The sequence below is a fragment of the Mauremys mutica genome, chromosome 21 (assembly GCF_020497125.1).
Source record: "Mauremys mutica isolate MM-2020 ecotype Southern chromosome 21, ASM2049712v1, whole genome shotgun sequence".
Classification (NCBI taxonomy): domain Eukaryota; kingdom Metazoa; phylum Chordata; order Testudines; family Geoemydidae; genus Mauremys; species Mauremys mutica.
Genome location: NC_059092.1, coordinates 10,452,358 through 10,471,503, shown reverse-complemented (window position 1 = coordinate 10,471,503; position 19,146 = coordinate 10,452,358). Strand labels below are relative to the sequence as shown.

The 19,146-nt window shown below is 49.8% G+C and overlaps 1 protein-coding gene across 2 annotated transcripts in view; it reads right to left on the bottom strand.

Annotated features, from left to right (window-relative positions):
- Nucleotides 1-19,146, bottom strand: part of PIK3CD (phosphatidylinositol-4,5-bisphosphate 3-kinase catalytic subunit delta) — a 63,584-nt gene that overhangs the window by 9,353 nt on the left and 35,085 nt on the right. For both annotated transcript variants that reach the window (XM_044996476.1, XM_044996477.1), the window contains exons 7-15: nucleotides 13,208-13,297; nucleotides 10,800-11,021; nucleotides 7,022-7,118; nucleotides 6,402-6,532; nucleotides 4,888-4,947; nucleotides 4,328-4,495; nucleotides 3,639-3,760; nucleotides 3,342-3,485; nucleotides 2,081-2,180 (exon numbers count right to left, since the gene is read on the bottom strand). In XM_044996476.1, the coding sequence (XP_044852411.1) occupies nucleotides 2,081-2,180; nucleotides 3,342-3,485; nucleotides 3,639-3,760; nucleotides 4,328-4,495; nucleotides 4,888-4,947; nucleotides 6,402-6,532; nucleotides 7,022-7,118; nucleotides 10,800-11,021; nucleotides 13,208-13,297 (1,134 nt within the window). The remainder of the gene's footprint in view (nucleotides 1-2,080; nucleotides 2,181-3,341; nucleotides 3,486-3,638; nucleotides 3,761-4,327; nucleotides 4,496-4,887; nucleotides 4,948-6,401; nucleotides 6,533-7,021; nucleotides 7,119-10,799; nucleotides 11,022-13,207; nucleotides 13,298-19,146) is intronic.

Genomic DNA, 19,146 nt, shown 5'->3' with positions numbered 1-19,146 from the left:
GGTCACTTGCATCCAGGTCTCCCAAGTCCTAGGCTCATGCCCTGCACCCTCCCTTCCTCTCTTGTAAGCACTAACATTTCATCCAGAATTTAAACAAACAAACTATCCCGTGTTCACCGTGAACTGAACAATCCAGCTTCATCAGAGCACCAGCCAAGAGGGCAGTGCCCCATCGCCCTCTGCTGAGGGGAAGTTACCAAACCCACTGTGTGTGTGTTGGGGAGGGGGAGGAATTTAACATCTTTATCCTGCAGTATAACTGACAGCTTCTGGTTGTGCACAAGGGCCTCTAAGGAGCTAAAGTTTATGCCGTGTGTCACCAGAGAGGTAAGTGATTTGCAATCACATCTTGGATCTGGCCTACGACCTGACTGTCACAATCACATGCCCACTCCTGGGACAGCTGTGTCCAACAGTCACAGATAATGCTTTGCACTTTTACAGCCCGTCAGCCAATGGCTGAAACCCAGATTTGTAAAGTGCTTAAATAATCCCCACCTGGGGAAAGTGAAGTGCAGAAAGTCACAGCACTAAATCAGACAGTGAGTCAACAGCAGCACTAGGAACCGACACAGGAGATCTGACTCAGTCCCCACTAGTGAACATTGCATTGCACTGCCCTGCTGGTCTGCAAAGAGTCCTATCCATTCTGGACCAACCCAGCTGGAAGGACTGCAGCTTCTAAACCTCGTGGACTGTGTGTGTGGTGGGGAGAGACATGAGCAAAACTGAACATGAACTCTGGGTCTAACACCCCATAAAGAAAAGAATTATCGCTGTCAGTCTGATGTTATCAGTTACACAGACTAAGTCCCTTGGGGCAGGGAGCATCTTTTTGTTCAGTGTCTGCACAGCGCCTAATACAATGGACTCCAGGCTGGGGACTTGTCAGTTGGAAGCAACAGAGAAGGAGAAAGACCTGGGTGTATTTGTTGATCACAGGATGACTATGAGCCAGAGAGCCGCCAGTGTGATGCAGCTGCGAAAAAGGCTAATGCAGTCCTCAGACACATCAGGTGAGGTATTTCCAGTGGAAACAGGAAAGTGTTAGTACCATTATACAAGGCACTGGTGAGACCTCATCTGGAATACTGTGTGCAATTCCAGTCTCCCATGTTTAAGAAAGATTCATTCAAACTGGAACCGGTGCAGAGAAGGACTACTAGGATGATCTGAGGAACGGAAAACCTATCTGAGAAGAAAAGAGAAAGAGCTTGGCTTGTTTAGCCTAACCGAACGAAGGCTGAGGGGAGATATGATCGCTCTTTATAAATATATCAGAGGGCTAAATACCAGGGAGGGAGATTTGTTATTTAAGTTAAGCGCCAATGTTGGCACAAGAACAAATGGATATAAACTGGCCATCAACAAGTTTAGGCTTGAAATTAGACGAAGGTTTCCAACCATCAGAGGAGTGAAGTTCTGGAACAGCCTCCCAAGGGGACACGGGGGCAAAACATCTAACTAACTGCAAGACTGAGCTTGATAAGTTTATGAAGGGGACGGTATGGTGGGGCTGCCTATGATGGCATATAGCTGATCTGCGACTGCTAGCAGCAAATATCTCCAACAGCCGGTGATGGGATATTGGATGAGGACGGCTCTGAATTACTAGAGAAAATTATTTCCCAGGTGTCTGGCTGCTGGGTCTTGCTCACATGCTCAGGATCTAATCACCATATTTGGGGTCAGGAAGGAATTTCCCCCAAGGTGAGATTGGCAGAGACCCTGTGGTTTTTCGCCTTCCTCTGCAGCATGGGGCACAGGTCACTTGCAGATTTAAAAGTAATTTAAATGGTGGATTCTCTGTAACGTGAAGTCTTTAAATCATGATCTGGGACTTCAGTAACTCAGCCAGAGGTTAGGAGCCTATGTCAGGAGCGGGTGAGGTTCTGTGGACTGCAGTGTGTAGGAGGGCAGACGAGATGATCACGATGGTTCCTTCTGGCCTTAAAGTTTATGAGTCTGTGACTAAGGCTCCGAGGCACTACAACAATACAAATAAATCTTCCAACACTAACAGACAACATGCAGCTGGGAGCAAGGGACAGTCAGCCTTCTGCCTAAGAGCAGCCCTTACCTGCTTCATTAGAACTTTCATATGGTAGTTGCTGCCTCTGCAATAGGCCTCCAAAATCAGGCCAAACCTGAGGGCGACTGCAGGGACGTGCATCTCTGACCTATAGAAAGAGGTAGATTAAAGCTAACCTGACTCTCTGCAGCTAGTGACTAGTTCTCTTGTTCACAGCAGCACAGGAAAAATATTATTAATGGCTCCATTTAGATTCCTTTTATGTAACCGGGAGGTGGGGGGGGGGGAGAACAGAGGGTTCTAAAGAAAACTTCATTGCCTGAAGCCACGAGCCTTCTTACTGGATGACTAACTTGTTAAACATTCAGAGAACCACCTCAGTGTTCTGGCCAGTGTTCTCCACATTTTCAGAGACTGCTGATCCCGGGTACCCAGCCTGAGACATCTTAAAGGAGCCCGATTTTCAGAAAGTGCTGAGCACCTGCCTTCTGAAAAGCAGGCCCCTGTAGGGCACCCAGTGGAAGCATCCCCCAGTCACCAAATTTGGGCATACACTGAGATGTGTCTAAGGCTTCATGGGGAGCAGAGGGAGGAGGAGGGAAAGCATGCCCTGAAAATGCAACTTTTACCTCAGGATCACCAACGTACATTACAGGTGCAAGCTACACTGATACAAGCCAGAGTTAACCCGATAAAAGTATGTGTCCACACACAAAGTTTAACTAAGTCAGTGCACCATCATACCTCTTGTTAAACTAGGGCAACTTTGGGTGTGGATCAGGCCTGGTCTGTCCCAGAATGTTTAGAATCTCAGCAATCTGGAGTCTAAAAATGTATCACCATCTTGCCTCTCAGATTCCAGGGCGAGTTTGCCACGCTGGCAGTTAGAAACAACACGTAAAACTGTCAAAAGCACCTAAATTGACTTAGAAGCCTGAGTCTCCTGGGAAATCAACATGTCTTAAGCTCCCAAGTCACTATGGTACTTTTCAAAACTGTCCTCAACATCTTTTTACTTGTCAAATGAGTCCCATTTGATATGGAATCAGCAAGAGAAGAAACAGAGAAGACCCTGGGATGCCATTTTTACAGTCACATTCAGAGTCAGAATTACACTCCTGGAAGTCTGACAACCATAGAAATACTTCACTGAAAGAGACTGAGTAAGAATGATCAATAGTCTTACAATACATGTATTGAACCAAGTCTCTCTCTCTTATATACATACAATCCTGCGCAATCAGGATTTCAGTAAATACTGGTTTTACTTGGTTACCCAAGCAGAGTCTGAAATAAGGTCGCTCTTTACCTGAGATGCCAAAACAGAAAGTGTCCTATTTTGCGATTGGCTAAAGCTCTGTCCAATAGGAACTTGGTTAATTCACAGTCTAAGTAGGATTCATACTTGAGCACCTGGACGAGCTGCAGCAGATACTGGAACAATTCGTCATCTCTGGGGAAGGAAAAGGAAGATCAAAGACGACATCACCCTGGCTGCATCAATTGTACTTATGTGTACAGAAGAGACTCAAGCATTTGCCCATAATCCTACTCTGCCACCCTACAGCCAATCAAAAAACAGCTTCCCCCCATGGTGTGTACTTACGTCAGCTTTTTTAACGAGTTGATCGTGAAGGAACCAACATAGCGATCAGGGAAGCTAAAATCCAGCAGCTCCAGGGCATTCAGGACAGGCAGCTCCGGCCAGGACTGGAGCAGGGAGATCATCTGCAGGGGCGAGAACGAGGTGTGAAAGAAGGAGTCAGAAAGGAAGCGGAGACCATGGAGGGGGCAGCATCTAAGCTATCGGGAGAGGCTGATGCAAGGAGCCAGGCCTTGAGCCTGGAACACTTTACTACCTGACAAGGTTGCATTTGTTTTGGCCTCGGCAGCTGAGTATGCTCTTGGGGGGCAAGGACAGTTTTCATCTGTCTCTTGTTTAGCGCCCAGAGACTGCAAAGCCCAGAACACAGTAGAACCTTGACTCTGTCAGAGATGGTTCAGGGGAGTTCACAGGGGATAACGTCTCACTGTACCCAACGGAACCGGGAGCCAGCTCCCCAAGTCCTAACCCAAAAGCCCTACAGCATATGCTGCCTGCACCGTAACAGAATCCACAAGCTCTGGGATCTCAGGACCTGAAGGGGCTGGGGACACCCCGATGCGCCTGTGCACAGAGCAAAGGCCGATGGAAAAGGGAGGACAAAAGCAGCCACGCACTGTCCCCTGCTTTCCCCAGAGTCTGTAATCTGGGCTGGCTGCTTGACCCATGGTCCTCACCCGCCCCAGCCTCACCTGGGCAACATCCTCATGTTTGTTCCACTTGGTGATGATGAGGAGCTTTGCCAAGGCCTCTGGGTACTGGTCCCGGATCTCGTACCTCATCTTCCACACCAGGTCCTTCTCATGCTCATAGAGTTCGGTGTGGCTCCTCCGCTCCAGGATCTCCCTCAGCTGCTGCTTCTGCTCAGAGGAACGTATGAGGTTCAGTCTGACTCTGAAATGGCCTGGCAGTTCTCTCCGATCCCTGGGAGATGCTGCAAGGCTGGGTATGAGGTTCAGTCTGACTCTGAAATGGCCTGGCAGTTCTCTCCAATCCCTGGGAGATGCTGCAAGGCTGGGCCCCAGCGGGAGCTATTAGGGTGGGGAAAGGAGCCAGGATGGACACTGGACACAGCTTGTGGGGCCCCACTCCCAGGAAAGCCAGGCCCATGCAGAGCTGAGGGCAGCTGGGTGAGGATGGGGTAGGGGGCGGGTCTCCCAGAAAAAGCACCCAAGGAGACCCATGTGTGCAGTTCCCTAGGGAGCGCCTGCCAGACCTGACAGAAGTTGGCTGGATGATGCCAGACACTTACCTCCTCTGGATCCTCTGGTGCGGCGCGGGTGTACTCTCCGTTCCTCCCCAACTCCAACAGCTGCAATACAAGTACAGGCTAAGTGAAGCGTCTGCCTTCACCCTCTTCACAGCCCACCTCCCCTTTATGCCCACCAGGAAGCCCGCTCTTCAGCTACTCTTCATGAGAGCCCAGCGAGTTCCCAAGCCCTCCAGAGCAGAATCATGCCCTGCTGACAGTTCAGCAGCAGGAGAGTCGGTAGTGATCAGCCATGCAGTTCTGCTCTCACCACCAGGGGTCACTGCACCCAGCAGGAATAAGAAGGTAGAGAAATGGGAAGAGGGCAGCAATCATGCAAGCCAAGAGTTCGAGTCCCTCTGGGAGAATGGCGCGCCTGTCAACGATCGCAGAGAGGTGAGGCACAGCCGCGCTCAGTGACGTCCAAGATAATGCAAACCATTCCCTCCAGAGCAGTAACAGAGTGGTGGATTCTTGGAAGTGCTCCGGCCAAGCGGACAGTTTTGTACAAGCTGCCACGGGTGGTGACACAGTCAGTTATGGACGTGTCTGCAGGGAATTATCCACCTCTTCCAGCAAGAGCAGAATTCCCGCTTCCTTTTCTGGAACGGATACAGCCTCTCCTGGAGCTGTTTCCATTCCAGATGTCTGGTCAGTGGAAATGAGCAATAGATGTAGCTTTCTCATACCACATTTTCAGTTATCAGTGAGTGCTGGCCAGCTGGGAGCTCTCTTACAGCACTCATTTTCCCTTATGTCTCTCTTCCCTCCTTTCCACAAACCTCACGCCAAGACACAGGCTTTTTCAGAAACCTGCCCTTCTGTAAACACTGCAGAATTCTGGGCCCTTCACTCCTGACCTGCAACTGCACATCTGCAATTTTACTCTCATTTGGAATCAGGCAGTTTTGCATTAACAAGCTTCCACTAGTGACCGGGAAACTCTTCCTTTTTTAACAAAACCACTTCAGATAATCTGAGGTGGTCAACAGAGGAAGCCCAAAGTTCTGACCCAGCTGAAACACGGCAAGCTGTGGTGGAAAGGGAGCTCTGCCTAAGTTTGTAAATCTGTCTGCAGACAAATGCTCATAGAATAGAATCATAGAAGATTAGGGTTGGAAGAGACCTCAGGAGGTCATCTAGTCCAACCCCCTGCTCAAAGCAGGACCAACACCAACTATATCATCCCAGCCAGGGCTTTGTCAAGCCGGGCCTTAAAAACACCTTTAAGTATGGAGATTCCATCACCTCCCTAGGTAACCCATTCCAGTGCTTCACCACCTCTCTACGGAGAGCAGATTTTCTGGGCCTTACATGGGACTGACTGACTGACAGGCTGGACCCACCCCAGTGTGTGTTGCGATAAGAACAAAGCTTTCAATTAGTCCTTGGCAGCCTTTATTAACCAGCTACCTGCACCCAGCCCTTCTATGCTGCTCTATGGGACACGCTAGAACTTTGTGTTCTGTAGGCCAGGAAGCAAGGTGACCCATCCGGAGAGATGCCCTGCCCTTTACCTGCTCGAAGGATGGGTAATACACAGGATGGGGTGTGACGCTGGGGAAGCAGATGACCAGGGCTGCTGCGCTCTCCGTGTTGGGGTTGCTCTGGACTGTGCCCATGGGGTTCAACAGCTCCCCTTTCTCATCTGAAAAAGTAAAAAGCTCCTCAGGCTGGATTCCCAAAGCTCGGTGAAGGGAGGTGGGAGGGCAACGTGAGACTTGGCAGCATGGCCCAGCAGACAGGGCACTGGACTGGGACTCAGGAGACCCGAGTTCTAGTCTCACCTCTGACACTGATCTGCTGTCTAGCATAGGGCATGTCTCCTCAGTTCCCTGTGCCCTGTTTCCCCTCTCAGCCTGCTGTGTCCTGTCTCTCTAGCTTGTGAGCTCCTCTGGGTAGAGTCTGTCTCTCATGTCATGTGCACCCAGTGCGCAGCACAATGGGCCCTAATCAGGGTGGGGCTTCTAGGTGCTACTGTAACTCAGAGACTCAACAACGGTCAGACCAGCTGGCAGAAAGTGTGTCAGTAAAATACAAGAACTCTTGCTCCGTCTGTGCTGCTAAAAGGAGAGGCAGCTCTTGCCCCTCCTGTGCTCCCTCCACACCCCGATGGAGGAGACCACAGCTGTGGTACCTGGAAACGATGACCACATGTGCAGGCAGCACTCTCCTGTTTTCAGCTGGTCCTTGTAGTCAAAGAGCATGACATTCACCCAGGCTATTGGACAGTCCTGCAAGGGGAACAGGGAGATTGAACCGCGTGTGGTGCCAGGAGCTGGCTGATGGGAAGAGGAGGGTTAGGAAGGGAGCACGAGCAAAACAGGCCCCCCAAAATGTCAAGGAATAACCCCTCCCCACAACAGCCCTCAGAATCTCCACATCCAGCCCCTGGAGCAGGTAAACATACACCCAACAATATATAGTACCCAGTGCACCCAGCCCTGGGGTGGAACCAGCAGCTTTTCAACTGCACGTAGAACGTTACGCTTCAGTTTAGAGCAAGAAGAGCACTTGAAACTGCAGGGGGGATTTAAGAAGGCAGCACGTAGTTACTGGAGTTGGAATTTGGCCACACAGATGCCTGCACTTGTGGGGAGTCCCATGAAATCTTGATCACACGTGGCAAGGACTTCTGAGTAGGGGTTGTCTCGCAGCACAGCTCCTCCTAGCACTACTGGTTCAGTGCAGACTTAGAAGGGAGATCACCACCACCACCTCTTTCTGTGGGTTTTCTCTGGAGGTCTCCCATCCAAACACTGACCATGTCCAACCCTGCATGGCTTGAGAGCTCTGCCAGGATCACAGCACAAGATGGCATTAATAGACTTGCTAACAGCTTTAGAGAGACAAGGTGGGGGAGGTAATATCTTGTACTGGACCAACTTCTGTTGGTGAGAGACACCAGCTTTTGATCCTGCACAGAGCTCAGTTCTGAAGAAGAGCTCTGTGTAAGCTCGGAAGTTTGTCTCTCTCAACAGCAGAAGTTGGTCCAGTACAAGATGTGACCTCATCCTTCTTGTCTCTCTAATATCCTGGGACCGGCACAACTACAACAACACTGCATTGTTAAAAGCTTTGTCTTTTCCATGGTGTAGCGTAGCACAGCACTTGGGCGACAATACTTGGTTACCTACACACCTGGAGAACCCCTGGGTTTCCAACAAGGCCTTCCAACCCTAACTCTGTAGTGTTCTCTTACCATTACACTTGGCTACTTTGAGTATTTCTACAGCTCCCTCTAAGCCACTTTCATACAGGGACCAGTTCGGTAAATATGGATTCAGAAACCAGGATGGGCAGATAAAGCCAGGTATATCTGAACAAGAGGAAGAGGGGGGTGGTGGTTGTTTAATAAAGGGGAAGGGACGGATTGCTGATCTTTTAGTATAACAATTAGCACTTTCCACCCATAGATCTCAAAGCACTTTACAAAAGGTGGCAAAGTATAAATAACCTCATTTTACCGATGGGGAAATTGGCACAGAGATGGTGGCAGAACCAATAATAAAACCCCTCTCTCCCAACTCGCAGTCCGATGCTCTGCCCATTAGACTACGCTGCCTTCTTGAAATTCCACTGGTGAGCTGAGTTTGTTTGCACTCAATTCTTCAACAAAACAGTTTGCTCAATACGGCAGAACCAGCATTTAGCATGACTTGTCAGAAGCCACCATGGTCTAAGAGATCTCAGATCTCAGATGAAATCATCAGCACAGCCAGAAGGAAATTTCAGTACAAATGTGTGCGTCCACACAAAGGGGGCATCTATCAGATTTAAAAGGAGCCATGAAAAGCCCTTTCCATCCTCCCACTGACACATTCTAAAGAAAACACTAAGGCTTCTCTAGCAGTCCTAGCAAAGGGATTTTCAATTCATGGGAAAGGCAGGGAAGTCAGCTGTTTTCCCAGAATAACAAACATGAATCACTTCTGACTGACCTCTCACAATCTCCAAGCCCCATTGTTGATTTAGTCAGACTCTGGGTAGCTTCAGCATGATCACCTTTGCAACATTAGCTTCTAGTCCACAATGAGAAGCCAAACAACAACAAAAGTTCCTATCAAAACACATGGTGGAGGCGGCCAAACCACAAAGTGAGATACTTAGTGGATAAGGTCCAGAAAACAATGACTCAGCATCGTCTGTGTAAGGGCAGAAATAGCTTTGGCGTGACTCAAAGAGGAAAGAGAGCAAATCAGAAAAACACTAGTCATCCGACTCATTCCTGTAATCATGCAGGTTCGCCTCTTTTCTTGGTAGTAAGTGGTTTAACCTCACCTTCTTGCTTCTGGACAGGCCAGAGACACCAACGGCGCTCTCCAGCTGGTTCATGCATTGCATCTCAGAACAGTTACAATGCTATTAGCAAGCAAGAGGCTGACCAGGGACCGTGCTAGACAATGGGAAAGGTCGTGGTACAAGGCTGGGAGTTTCAAAAGAATTTAAAGAAACTGGGCATACACTTCCCACTGAATTTCAGTGATGGTCTAGATATTCCTTAGTCCTGCCACGACTGCAGGGGACTGGACTAGATGACCTCTCAAGATCCCTTCCACTCCTACGATTCTATGAAATTTGGTCCCCTAACGGACTGCAGCATTTGAATGACTCAGCTTTTATTTGTACTGTGGTAGCACTCAGAGGCCTCAGTCAGGGATCAGGGAGGCACTTGCAGGACTGGGGCATCAGGAAGACTTTATAATCAAACAGTATCAACCCTCTGCTTTTCTGTCCTTTTGCGAAGGCGCCTGGTGAACCCTGCATGCCTCTGGTTCTCAGCTTCGGGACTGTGCCTATGTTTTCATGGAGGTTGCAAACTTTTGTACAGAATCGAAGCATTTGCGTAGAAACAAAAGTGTTTCTTGCCCTTTGGGGGTCGTTAAGAAAACTTTCCAAAGGGAAAGAGCTGGAGGGATTAAGTTTACTAACTAGATAGTACCAGGGAATGTGCAATTCCTGGGTGCAGAGAATATGCTTTTGGATATATAATAATATGAATTAAAATGATCACATTCCTGTGCACTGGCTGTAAATGCTGCATTTGGCCTCATGTGGGACAGCAGACTTTACCCTGGGTCTTCTCACTTGGGGCTGAAATAGCATCATGCATCCTTGAATACAGGAGACAGGATTCTGCGAGATGGGAATCACAGGAGGCTCGTTTTGGGGTGCAGGAGACGAAGGTGAGAGAACACAAAGAGCTTGCAAAGTGAATTTGAGCACCGCGGGCCTTCCCTTCTGTTGCTTGCACCAAACAGCCTCCCTGAAACCTGTCTGTGCTTCCCTGCTTGTCCAGCCCATTTCAACACATCTCTTCTGCTCCCTGCTTATCCCTCTTGTTCTCTCCTCCGCTTGGCAGTAAAGCAGCTCTGCACAGGGTTTGTTCTCACTCCCCTTGGGCCGTAAACTAGTTCCTTACAGAGTCTGTTCTCTTCCCCCACTCCCTTTGTGGTAAACTAGCTGTGCACAGGGTCTGCACGAAAGACATTACTACAGAGAAGAGCCATCACAGAATGAGGTGTAACCTCAGCCTCAAATGAGGAAGCCCTGGAATGCAGAGAAAGGGAAATGAACACAAATAATTCCCCTTTCTTTGCAGTTGACTATTAAATATGAATTTCCTCTTCCCTTCCTCCCCGAGGGGTTACAATGGAACAGCTCCATAGTAATGGCAGCCATTCCCCAATGTCCTGCTCCCCTTGGAGCAGTTACAATGGGACAGCTCATCGAACCGGTAGCCATCCCTGACCTCCCCACCCTCCTTGGAGCAGTTGCAATGGGACAGCTCATCATGGCAGCAGCTTTTCTACTGGCTGAAGTTCCCTCTTTGAAATGCAAGAGTCCTACGGGTTTAGCTCAATGCTGCTTCCGCTGCCACACACAGCTGGGAAGACTGGCCCAGCCTCACTTACAGCTTTCTTGGATTTTTTCTTGGTGGATCGTGCCTTCTTGGCCTTCTCGATGACAGCGTAGAGGGCGAAGCAGAGCCGCGCCATGCGGGGCAGGTCGCAGATGCTAATGTCAAAATCCAGCCTCTGTTTCCACACTGGCTCCGAACACACATTCACCTCGGCGCTCGACACCATCTTGCAGAGCATCTCGTTGCCATGGTAAAGACCTGCCTGCACCACCAACTGAGAAAGAAGAGTGCATTGGGATCACAATGGCCTGAGCTCTTTGCTTCGGGGGTGTGGTTAAAACAGGGCCAGGACTCCTGGGTGCTATTCCCATCTCTTGCCACGGTCTCTCTGCGAGCCCTTGGTCAAGTCCCTTAACTTCTCTGTGTGTCAGCGTACTGATCTATACAGTTAATATGATCTCTTCCTACCTCACATGTGGGTTGTCAGATTTAATGAATGATTGCAAAGTGCTCATTTAATCCACTAGTAAACTTGTACTACACATCCCTTTCTGTGCCCAATCAAGTCTGTTACAGGCTTGGCTACTGAGCCTCACTATTTAGCTCAAGCTGTAGGCACTCGTGTGTCTCTCTCTCTGGAGGTCGCCAGATCAATTCCCAGTGTGTTGGAGAAGATGGCTGCTATCACCCTTCCTAGAAAGCACATTCTGCCCACATATATGTAATGTTTGGAAACCCTGGGGGTGTAAATTCAGTGCTATCAGAACGGCAGCCCTGGAGAATTAAAACCTGCTAATCCCAGGACAGGGTACCACATTGGCAACAGTGGTACAAGCTGTCCTTTGCCAGTATGCCTTACCCAGGAACCAGAGAGACTCTCCTCTATAAAGAAAATATCAGCCTAAATTTCTCAGAAGCACTGAAATTCAGTGGGAGTTGGGTGCTTAATTGCCTTAGGTTGGAATTTTCAGAAGCGCCTGGGTACTTTAGCGCAAGTCAACAGGGAATTGTGCTCCTAAATCACTTAGACACTTCTGACAAGCCCTCCCTTGAATCTCCACACTCCAGTGAGTCATTGGCCTTTCTGCTGAGCCTGCCAACACGGATGCCAATTGCTGCTATTGTTTTTTTTCTGGTGGGGACATGCTGGGTAAAGTTTTCAAAAGGGCCAAGTGACTTAGGAGCATACTTCCCATTTTCAAGTGACTTCAGCGTTTAACAGCCTGCTTCTGAAAATGAGAGTTAGGCCCTTATGAAAAGTATACCCCTCGTCACAAGACATGACTGCCTTGAGTGAGACCCAGGCAAGTGAGGTACTCTCTCTTATTGGAGCAACTTCTGTTGGTGAGAGAGAGAGCAGCTTTTGAGCCACACAGGGCTTTCCTTCTGGGACGGACAAAGCTACAACTATACCACATACATGACTGAGACCAAGTCACTCATTTCACACCAGCCCCCAAAGAGCTGCCAGCTGGGAATGACGTTGGAATTGTTTTTATACCAAAGATACAAAAATACTATAAATTAAAATCCAACTGCAGTACAACCAATTGGTGGGAACATTTAACGAACCTTAACTGCTGAAAGGCTAGACCGGCCCAGATGAGGAAACTGAACCATGCCCCGTAGGGGAAGCAACCAACAAGAAATGGACATGGGCTCATGCCAAGGGAGAAGCAAGTTAATAGCACTGGGGAGGATGTGAAACTCTATTTCTGGCATTTGCAAGTCTCCATATGGCTAAATGCATCAGCCCTCACTTCTCTCTCCTGCCTGGACCCTATCACAGAACAGGAAAGAGACCTGTTCCTAGCCTGTGCCATCCCTCCTGCTGCACGATCATCCAGGCACTAGAAATCACCTCTAGTCAGGATCCCCTGCACACTCTGGGAGACACTTTCAGTGAGGCAAGAGCCTTGTGAGAACCACAACATCTATATCTGACACATTCAGGCACCATTCTCTGCCTCCTTTATCATTTGTCAAATCTCAGAGGTCCCACTCCATTCGTTGCCTGCCCCATTTTGTTAGCAAGTCCTCTGCTTCCCAGGGCCTATTCTCTCCCCATTCCCCTACTGCTCCCCTATGCTGGGGCCACCTCTCCGTTGCTCTGCCCTCAGCCCCCTCACACAGACCCAGTTCTTCCTCCTTTGTTGGTCTCCAGCACTTCTGCATCTCCGTTGAGGTGAGGTCACCGCAGATGAGTAGCTGGGCTCAGTACTCAGAAACTCTTGCAGCTAAGGCTTCTAAGAATGTGCCGCTCGCTCAGCGAGCTGCTGGCTAACAAGTTCCCTTCTCCTTCCTGTTGTGAAGCTTTTTAGAGGTCGCCCTAAAGCTGAATGAAGGACGATGCAGCAAGGAGTCATGTGATCTCAGGCCTTTGATCCCTGCTGACTTTCACACAAGCGGTAAGCAACCAGATGCAAAAAACCAAACAACCCACACCCAGCCCGCACCTACCTTCATCCTCTCATCTGCATTCACCTTACTGCCTTGCACCAGTTCAATGTAAAAAGGCTGATTAAGGGACCAGAGAGACTCGTGAGTTGGCTAGAAAGGGCAGAGAGAACAGAACTTAAGTTAGCACAAGGACCAGAACGAAGACCAAACTGCAGTCTCTGGGGCAAGGAGACAGGCTGGTGCCCCCCAGCAGCAGAGCTCCCCATCGCCACTTGCTCCCCTGGGATGTATTGTACCCACTTTAGAGATGGGGAAACTGATCCAGGACCAAATTCAGCCAGAGTAAGTGGGTGGATCTCCCACTGTAACAGTAATACCTAGCACGTCTATAGTGCTCTTCAGCAAAGGTCTTTATGGAGATGTTCAGTATCATTTTCCCCATTGGGAACTGGGGCACAAGAAGGTGAACTGAGTAACCTGGCTGGTTAGAGGCTGAGCCAGGAATAGAACTCAGTTCTCCTGCACCACAGTCCAGGGCAACACAGCAGCCAGTGGATGCTGCTCATGCCAGGGCTGAATCTGGCTCAGAGAAATTAAGGAATTAATCCAAAGCCAGAGACAGTCAGGGTGAGAGCTGGGATCAGAATGCTGGAGTTCCTGGCTCCCTGACCTGTGCTCAGACTATTAACCTTGGAAATAGGGATGGAGAGGTGCCCCCGGGACTGGCATAGGGAGTCACTCCCATTTTGACCTCAGGATCTCCAATGGGAAAGAGGAGGTTACTTACCTGTAACTAGAGGTTCTTTGAGATGTGGTAGCCCTATTTGTATTCCAAACGTGGGCACACATGCGTGCCATGCGCCTGAGTCCGCAAGGTTTTCCTAGCAATGTCCCTTAACCCGCACGTGCATCCTGCATCCCCTCATGCTCACAGCCAAGTGTATAATAGGTTGTATGGATCAACACCTCTCCCATATCCCTCTTAACACTGAGTAGTCCAGTCTGCATCGCAGCAGCTGGAGGGCGGGTATTGGAATACAGATAAGGGCCACACATCTCGAAGAACCTCCAGTTACAGGTAAGTAACCTCCTCTTCTTCGAATGATGGTCCCTATATGGATTCCAAACACAGGTGAGTAGTGAGCAACGATCAGCGTGGAGATGGGTGCAAGAATGTGAGAGGAAGTGCAGTCCGCAGTATGACATAGCTTACAACAGCGTCTGCAGCCGCCACTTGGGCGACGGAGTCGTGGGACATGAACGTGTGGACAGAGCGCCAGGTTGCTGCACGACAGATGTCTTGCCAGGAGACGTCTGCTAAGCAGGCTTGCATAGAGTGCGCTGTGACTCCATCTGTTGGATAGCGTTGTAGCATTCGTGGATGCACCCAGAGACCCATTTGGAGATTTGTGGGGAGAAGAGGGACTGGCCCTTAGATCAGTCAGCAATGGCTACAAACAGCTTTGGCGATGTGTGAGAGGCATTCGTCCTGTGGAGGTAGAATGCCAAGGCATGGCGGATGTGGAGGGAGTGCAGGACCCTGTCTGCGTGGGAGGCGTGTGGTTTGGGGCAGAACACAGAGAGGTGAATACACCGGTCTAGGTGGAACTCCAACACTATCTTTGGGAGGAATTTAGAGTGTGGCCATAAGGAAAATGTATCTGTGTGGAATACGGTGTAAGGGGGATGTGCCATCATGGCTGCCTGTTCACTGACCCGTCTAGCTGAGGTGATGGTGACCAAGAAAATGACCTTCATGGAGAGGTGGGAGAGGGTGCATGTTGCCAGCGGCTTGAAGGGTGGGCTCATGAGGGCAGAGAGAACAAGATTAAGGTCCCAAGGGGATGGGGCTTGAGTACTGGCAGGAAGGCATTGAGTAAACCCTTCAAGAAACCGACAGTGACAAGGCATATAAACACACAGCCGCTGTCCACCAGTGGGGAGGGGAGAGGCACCGAGCGCTGCCAAGTGGACTTGTATAGAACTGAGGGAAAGGCCTGACATTTTGAGATCAAGCAGGTAGTCGAGGATGATAGGTATAGATAGTCCCTTCACTGGGTGGCAACGGCAGTGAGCCCATGAGGTGAATCGTTGCCACTTAACTTAGTAGCAGGCCCTGGTGGATGCCCTCCTGCTTTGGTTAAGGATGTGTCACACCAGGGTGGAGCAAGCCCTAACTACCCTCAAGCTCCTAATACCAGGCCATGAGGTGAAGGGGGCCTGGGTTTGGGTGCCGAACCCAGCCCCGATCCTGTGTGAAGAGATTGGGAGTGTTGGGAGGTGGAGGGGTGTGTGGGTCGAGAGTCTGAGGTCATCTGTGAATCAGAACTGGTGTGGCCAGAACAGGGCTACACGTATTATGGTAGCTCAGTCCTGTTGGATCTTGTGGAAGGAGGGGAATGAGAGGAAAGGCGTAGCAGAGGTCACCTATCCATGGGAGGAGAAGAGCATCACCCTGCAAATCCTCCCCTATGGCTCCCCTGGAACAATAAAGGGTTCATGAGTGGCAAAGAGGTCCCACCTTGGGGTGCCCCATTGGTAGAAGAGGTATCAGAATGGGATATCGTGTAACTCCCACTCGTGGGAGAGGTAGAGAGTCCTGCTGAGCGCATCTGCTAGGGTATTTTGGGTGCCTGGGAGGTATGTGGCTTGGAGCATCACGTGGTGTTTGATACACTAGTTCTGAAGGTGGATGGATGTGAAGCAGTGGGTGGGAGACCAGGCACCATTCTGCTGGTTCATGTACACGACTGTGGAGATGATGTTGGAGAAAAATTGAACGTGGCAGGACCCAACAACAGGAAGAAATGCCTGGCATGCTGTAACGATGCTGGCTTTGGTGGGACACAACTGAGTGGTCAATTCAGGACAAATCGCTTAAAGCAGGGCAGTAACAGCCCAAGGCTGGGGTTTCTCCCACCTCTAAGGCAAACCAAACCAGCCAGACAGAGAGGACTTTGCTTTTACCCCACTGGCTAACCATAAGTCATACAAGCAATTCCCTTAGACACTCCAGTTTCTCTGTATCACCACCAGTGCCACTCATTATGGAGACGAATGGTTATGAAAAACAATACTCAGTCAAAGAAAAAAGCTTCTCCCGATCCCAAAGGACCAAGCCCCAGAGCCAGGTCAATATACAAATTGGATCTTACCTACAAATCATGCTGTTGCCAATCCTTTAGAATCTAAAATTTAAAGGTTTATTCATAAAAGGAAAAAGATATAGATGGGAGCTAGAACTGGTTAAATGGAATCAATTACATACAGTAATAGCAAAGTTCTTGGTTCAGGCTTGTAGCAGTAACAGAATAAACTGCAGGTTCAAATCAAGTCTCTGGAGTACATCCATAGCTGGGATGGGTCATTCAGTCCTTTGTTCAAAGCTTCAGTTTGTAGCAAAGTTCCTCCAGAGGCAAGAAGCAGGACTGAAGACAAGATGGAGGACATGCAGCAGTCTTTTATAGTCTCTTGTCATGTGGCCTTTCTTTCTTTGTTCCAAAGACAAGCATTTGGGCACGTGTCAAGAAAAAACCTTAGAGTTCTGTCCATAGGCATGTCCCTGCATACCTTGCTGAGTCACAAGGTGTATCGGCCTTCTTTCGATGGGTCATTTGTATAGCTGATGGTCCTTAATGAGCCATCAAGCAGGCTAGGTGGTGCTGACACCAAATTGTCTGGGGTGTTACCCAGAAGCATAGCACAAGTTTGAAATACAGACAGTATAGAGCCAATACATATAACTTAAAATACAAAAGTGATACGTGCATCCAGATGGCATAATTATAACTAGCACATCATAACCTTGTCTTCAATACTTTAGTTGACCTCCTTTATAAAAGATTTGGTGCCACTACAGGACCTTGGTTGCAACAATGATCTATATGGTCCCAGTTCATGTCAATGTCACACATGCAAAATAGACTGCCCTCAGTTCCAACACGTTTATATGAATCCTGGCCTCTCGTGGCATCCAGATCCCCTGTGCAGTGTGATGGTCCAGATGGGCTCCCCAACCTGCAAGGGAGGCGCCTGGTGTGACGGTGGCCTGCAGGGTGGGAGGGATGAAGGGGGTCCCGACCATGACATTGGAAGGGTTGGTCCACCACATGAGGGAGACTAGAACTGTCTTGGGGACAATGACTCTGGTGTCCAAATGGTCCTGGTTGGGTCTGTAGATAAGCCGTAGCTGGAGGCGACGCATGCACAGATGCGAGTGTAGCGTAATGGAGGTACAAGCTGCCATATGTCCAAGGAGAGACAGACAACAGCAGATGCACTTGTGATGCAGGTCTGCAATTACAGTCATCAGCACTGTGAAGCGGTCCGCCGGAAGGAATGGATGTTGATGGAGTCGAACCGTGCCCAAGTAAAGTGAATCGGATGAGTGTCAGTGTGGAAGTAGGCATCCTTCATGTCATGAGCTGCGAACCAGGCCCCGTGAGGGGATAATCAATGCCAGCATCGCCATATAGAATCTGGAATTTCTGATAAAGGTGTTCGGTAACCAAAGGTCGAGAATGGGGAGGTGCCCTTTGGGATGAGGAAGCAAGGGGAGTAGAAGCCTCATCCCGTGTAGGGAGATGGGACCAACTCTATGACTCCCTTCCCAAGAAGAGCATCTGCTTCCTGTTGGAGAAAGCATTGATGAGAAGGGTCCCCTAGAGGTGTCTTGGGGGATGGGAGCTGCTGCTGGGGAAAATAAATTCTACGGCTATCCGTGGTGGATGAGCTCCAGTACCCAACGGTCCATGGTGATCTTGCCCCAGTTGTGGGTGAATAGGACAAAATGGCCCCAAAAGATGACATGGGGTGGCAACAGGGAAGGTTCTCAGGTCTTGATCGACGCATCAAAACTGGGACTTTGGTTGTTGGTGGGAGAGAGCTGAGGAGGAGCCATGGCAGAGGTCGGGAAGCACTGTTGCTGAGACTGGTGTCGCCTGCATGGGGCTTCCTGTTGGCATTGGTAGTAGGCCTGGCAGGGCACACGCGGGCGGGGACGGAATTGCGGTCGCTTCTTGCCTGCATCGTGGAGCCAGGGTATAGATCCCTAGGGATCGTCCCTAAGGGAGTCCATCTTGGAGTAAAACAGTTTGTCCTCATCAAAGAGGAGGTCCTCGAATGTATTTGTATTGCTTGGAGGCCTACCTTGGTGACCAGGCATCCCTCATCCACCAGCACGCGAAACCTGCTGCTGTTGGTCTGGTGCAGTGGGTTTTCAAACGTTTTGTATTGGTGACTCCTCTCACACAGCAAGACTCTGAGTGTGACACACACATCCCTTATAAATTAAAAAGGTGTGGGGAGGTAATTTAATTTAATGGAGGCTCGGAGCGGTCAGCCCCATGGAGCTGACAGGGGTCACGACCCCCAGTTTGAGAATCCCTGGTCTGGTGGCAGTCTGTCCCTGAACTCTGGTAGCCCCGTATAGTTATTAAAATCATATTTGTCTAGCAGAGTCTGATAGTTTACTGCAGCATCGCCAGGGAATACATCTTCCTCCCCACGAGTTCCATGCGTTTCACTGCCCGATCTGGAGGGGCTGATTTCTGTCTGTGCTGCGGGAGGATGACCTCATTAATAGATGGTCCCTGAGGCTGGAGAATGTCCATGAGTGGGTGCTGCTGATCCTGAATCTCTTCCAGCAGTATTCCCAAGTCCTCTTCCACCAACTGGAGCAGGTCCTGATACTGCCGGTGAACATCTGGCGGAGACAGGGAAGGAGGAATGAACAAGAAGGAAGTGGCCATGAGGACCGGAGGAGCCGGCAGTACTACTTCAACGTCTGCCTCTTCCTCTGTGTTCAATGGTGCTGATGGAGCAGCCTGGGAAGAGTGACAGGATGTTTGGAAAGGCGGCTAGCGGTGGTGGTAGCTGTTCCAGGGTGCAGCCAAGGCGAAGGGGCCTGTGGGTGTGGTGTGCCCCATGGGTACCAGTACCAGACCCTCGCTGCTAGATCAGACACCGGTGGATAAGGCAGTCGAGGACGCAAATCCAAG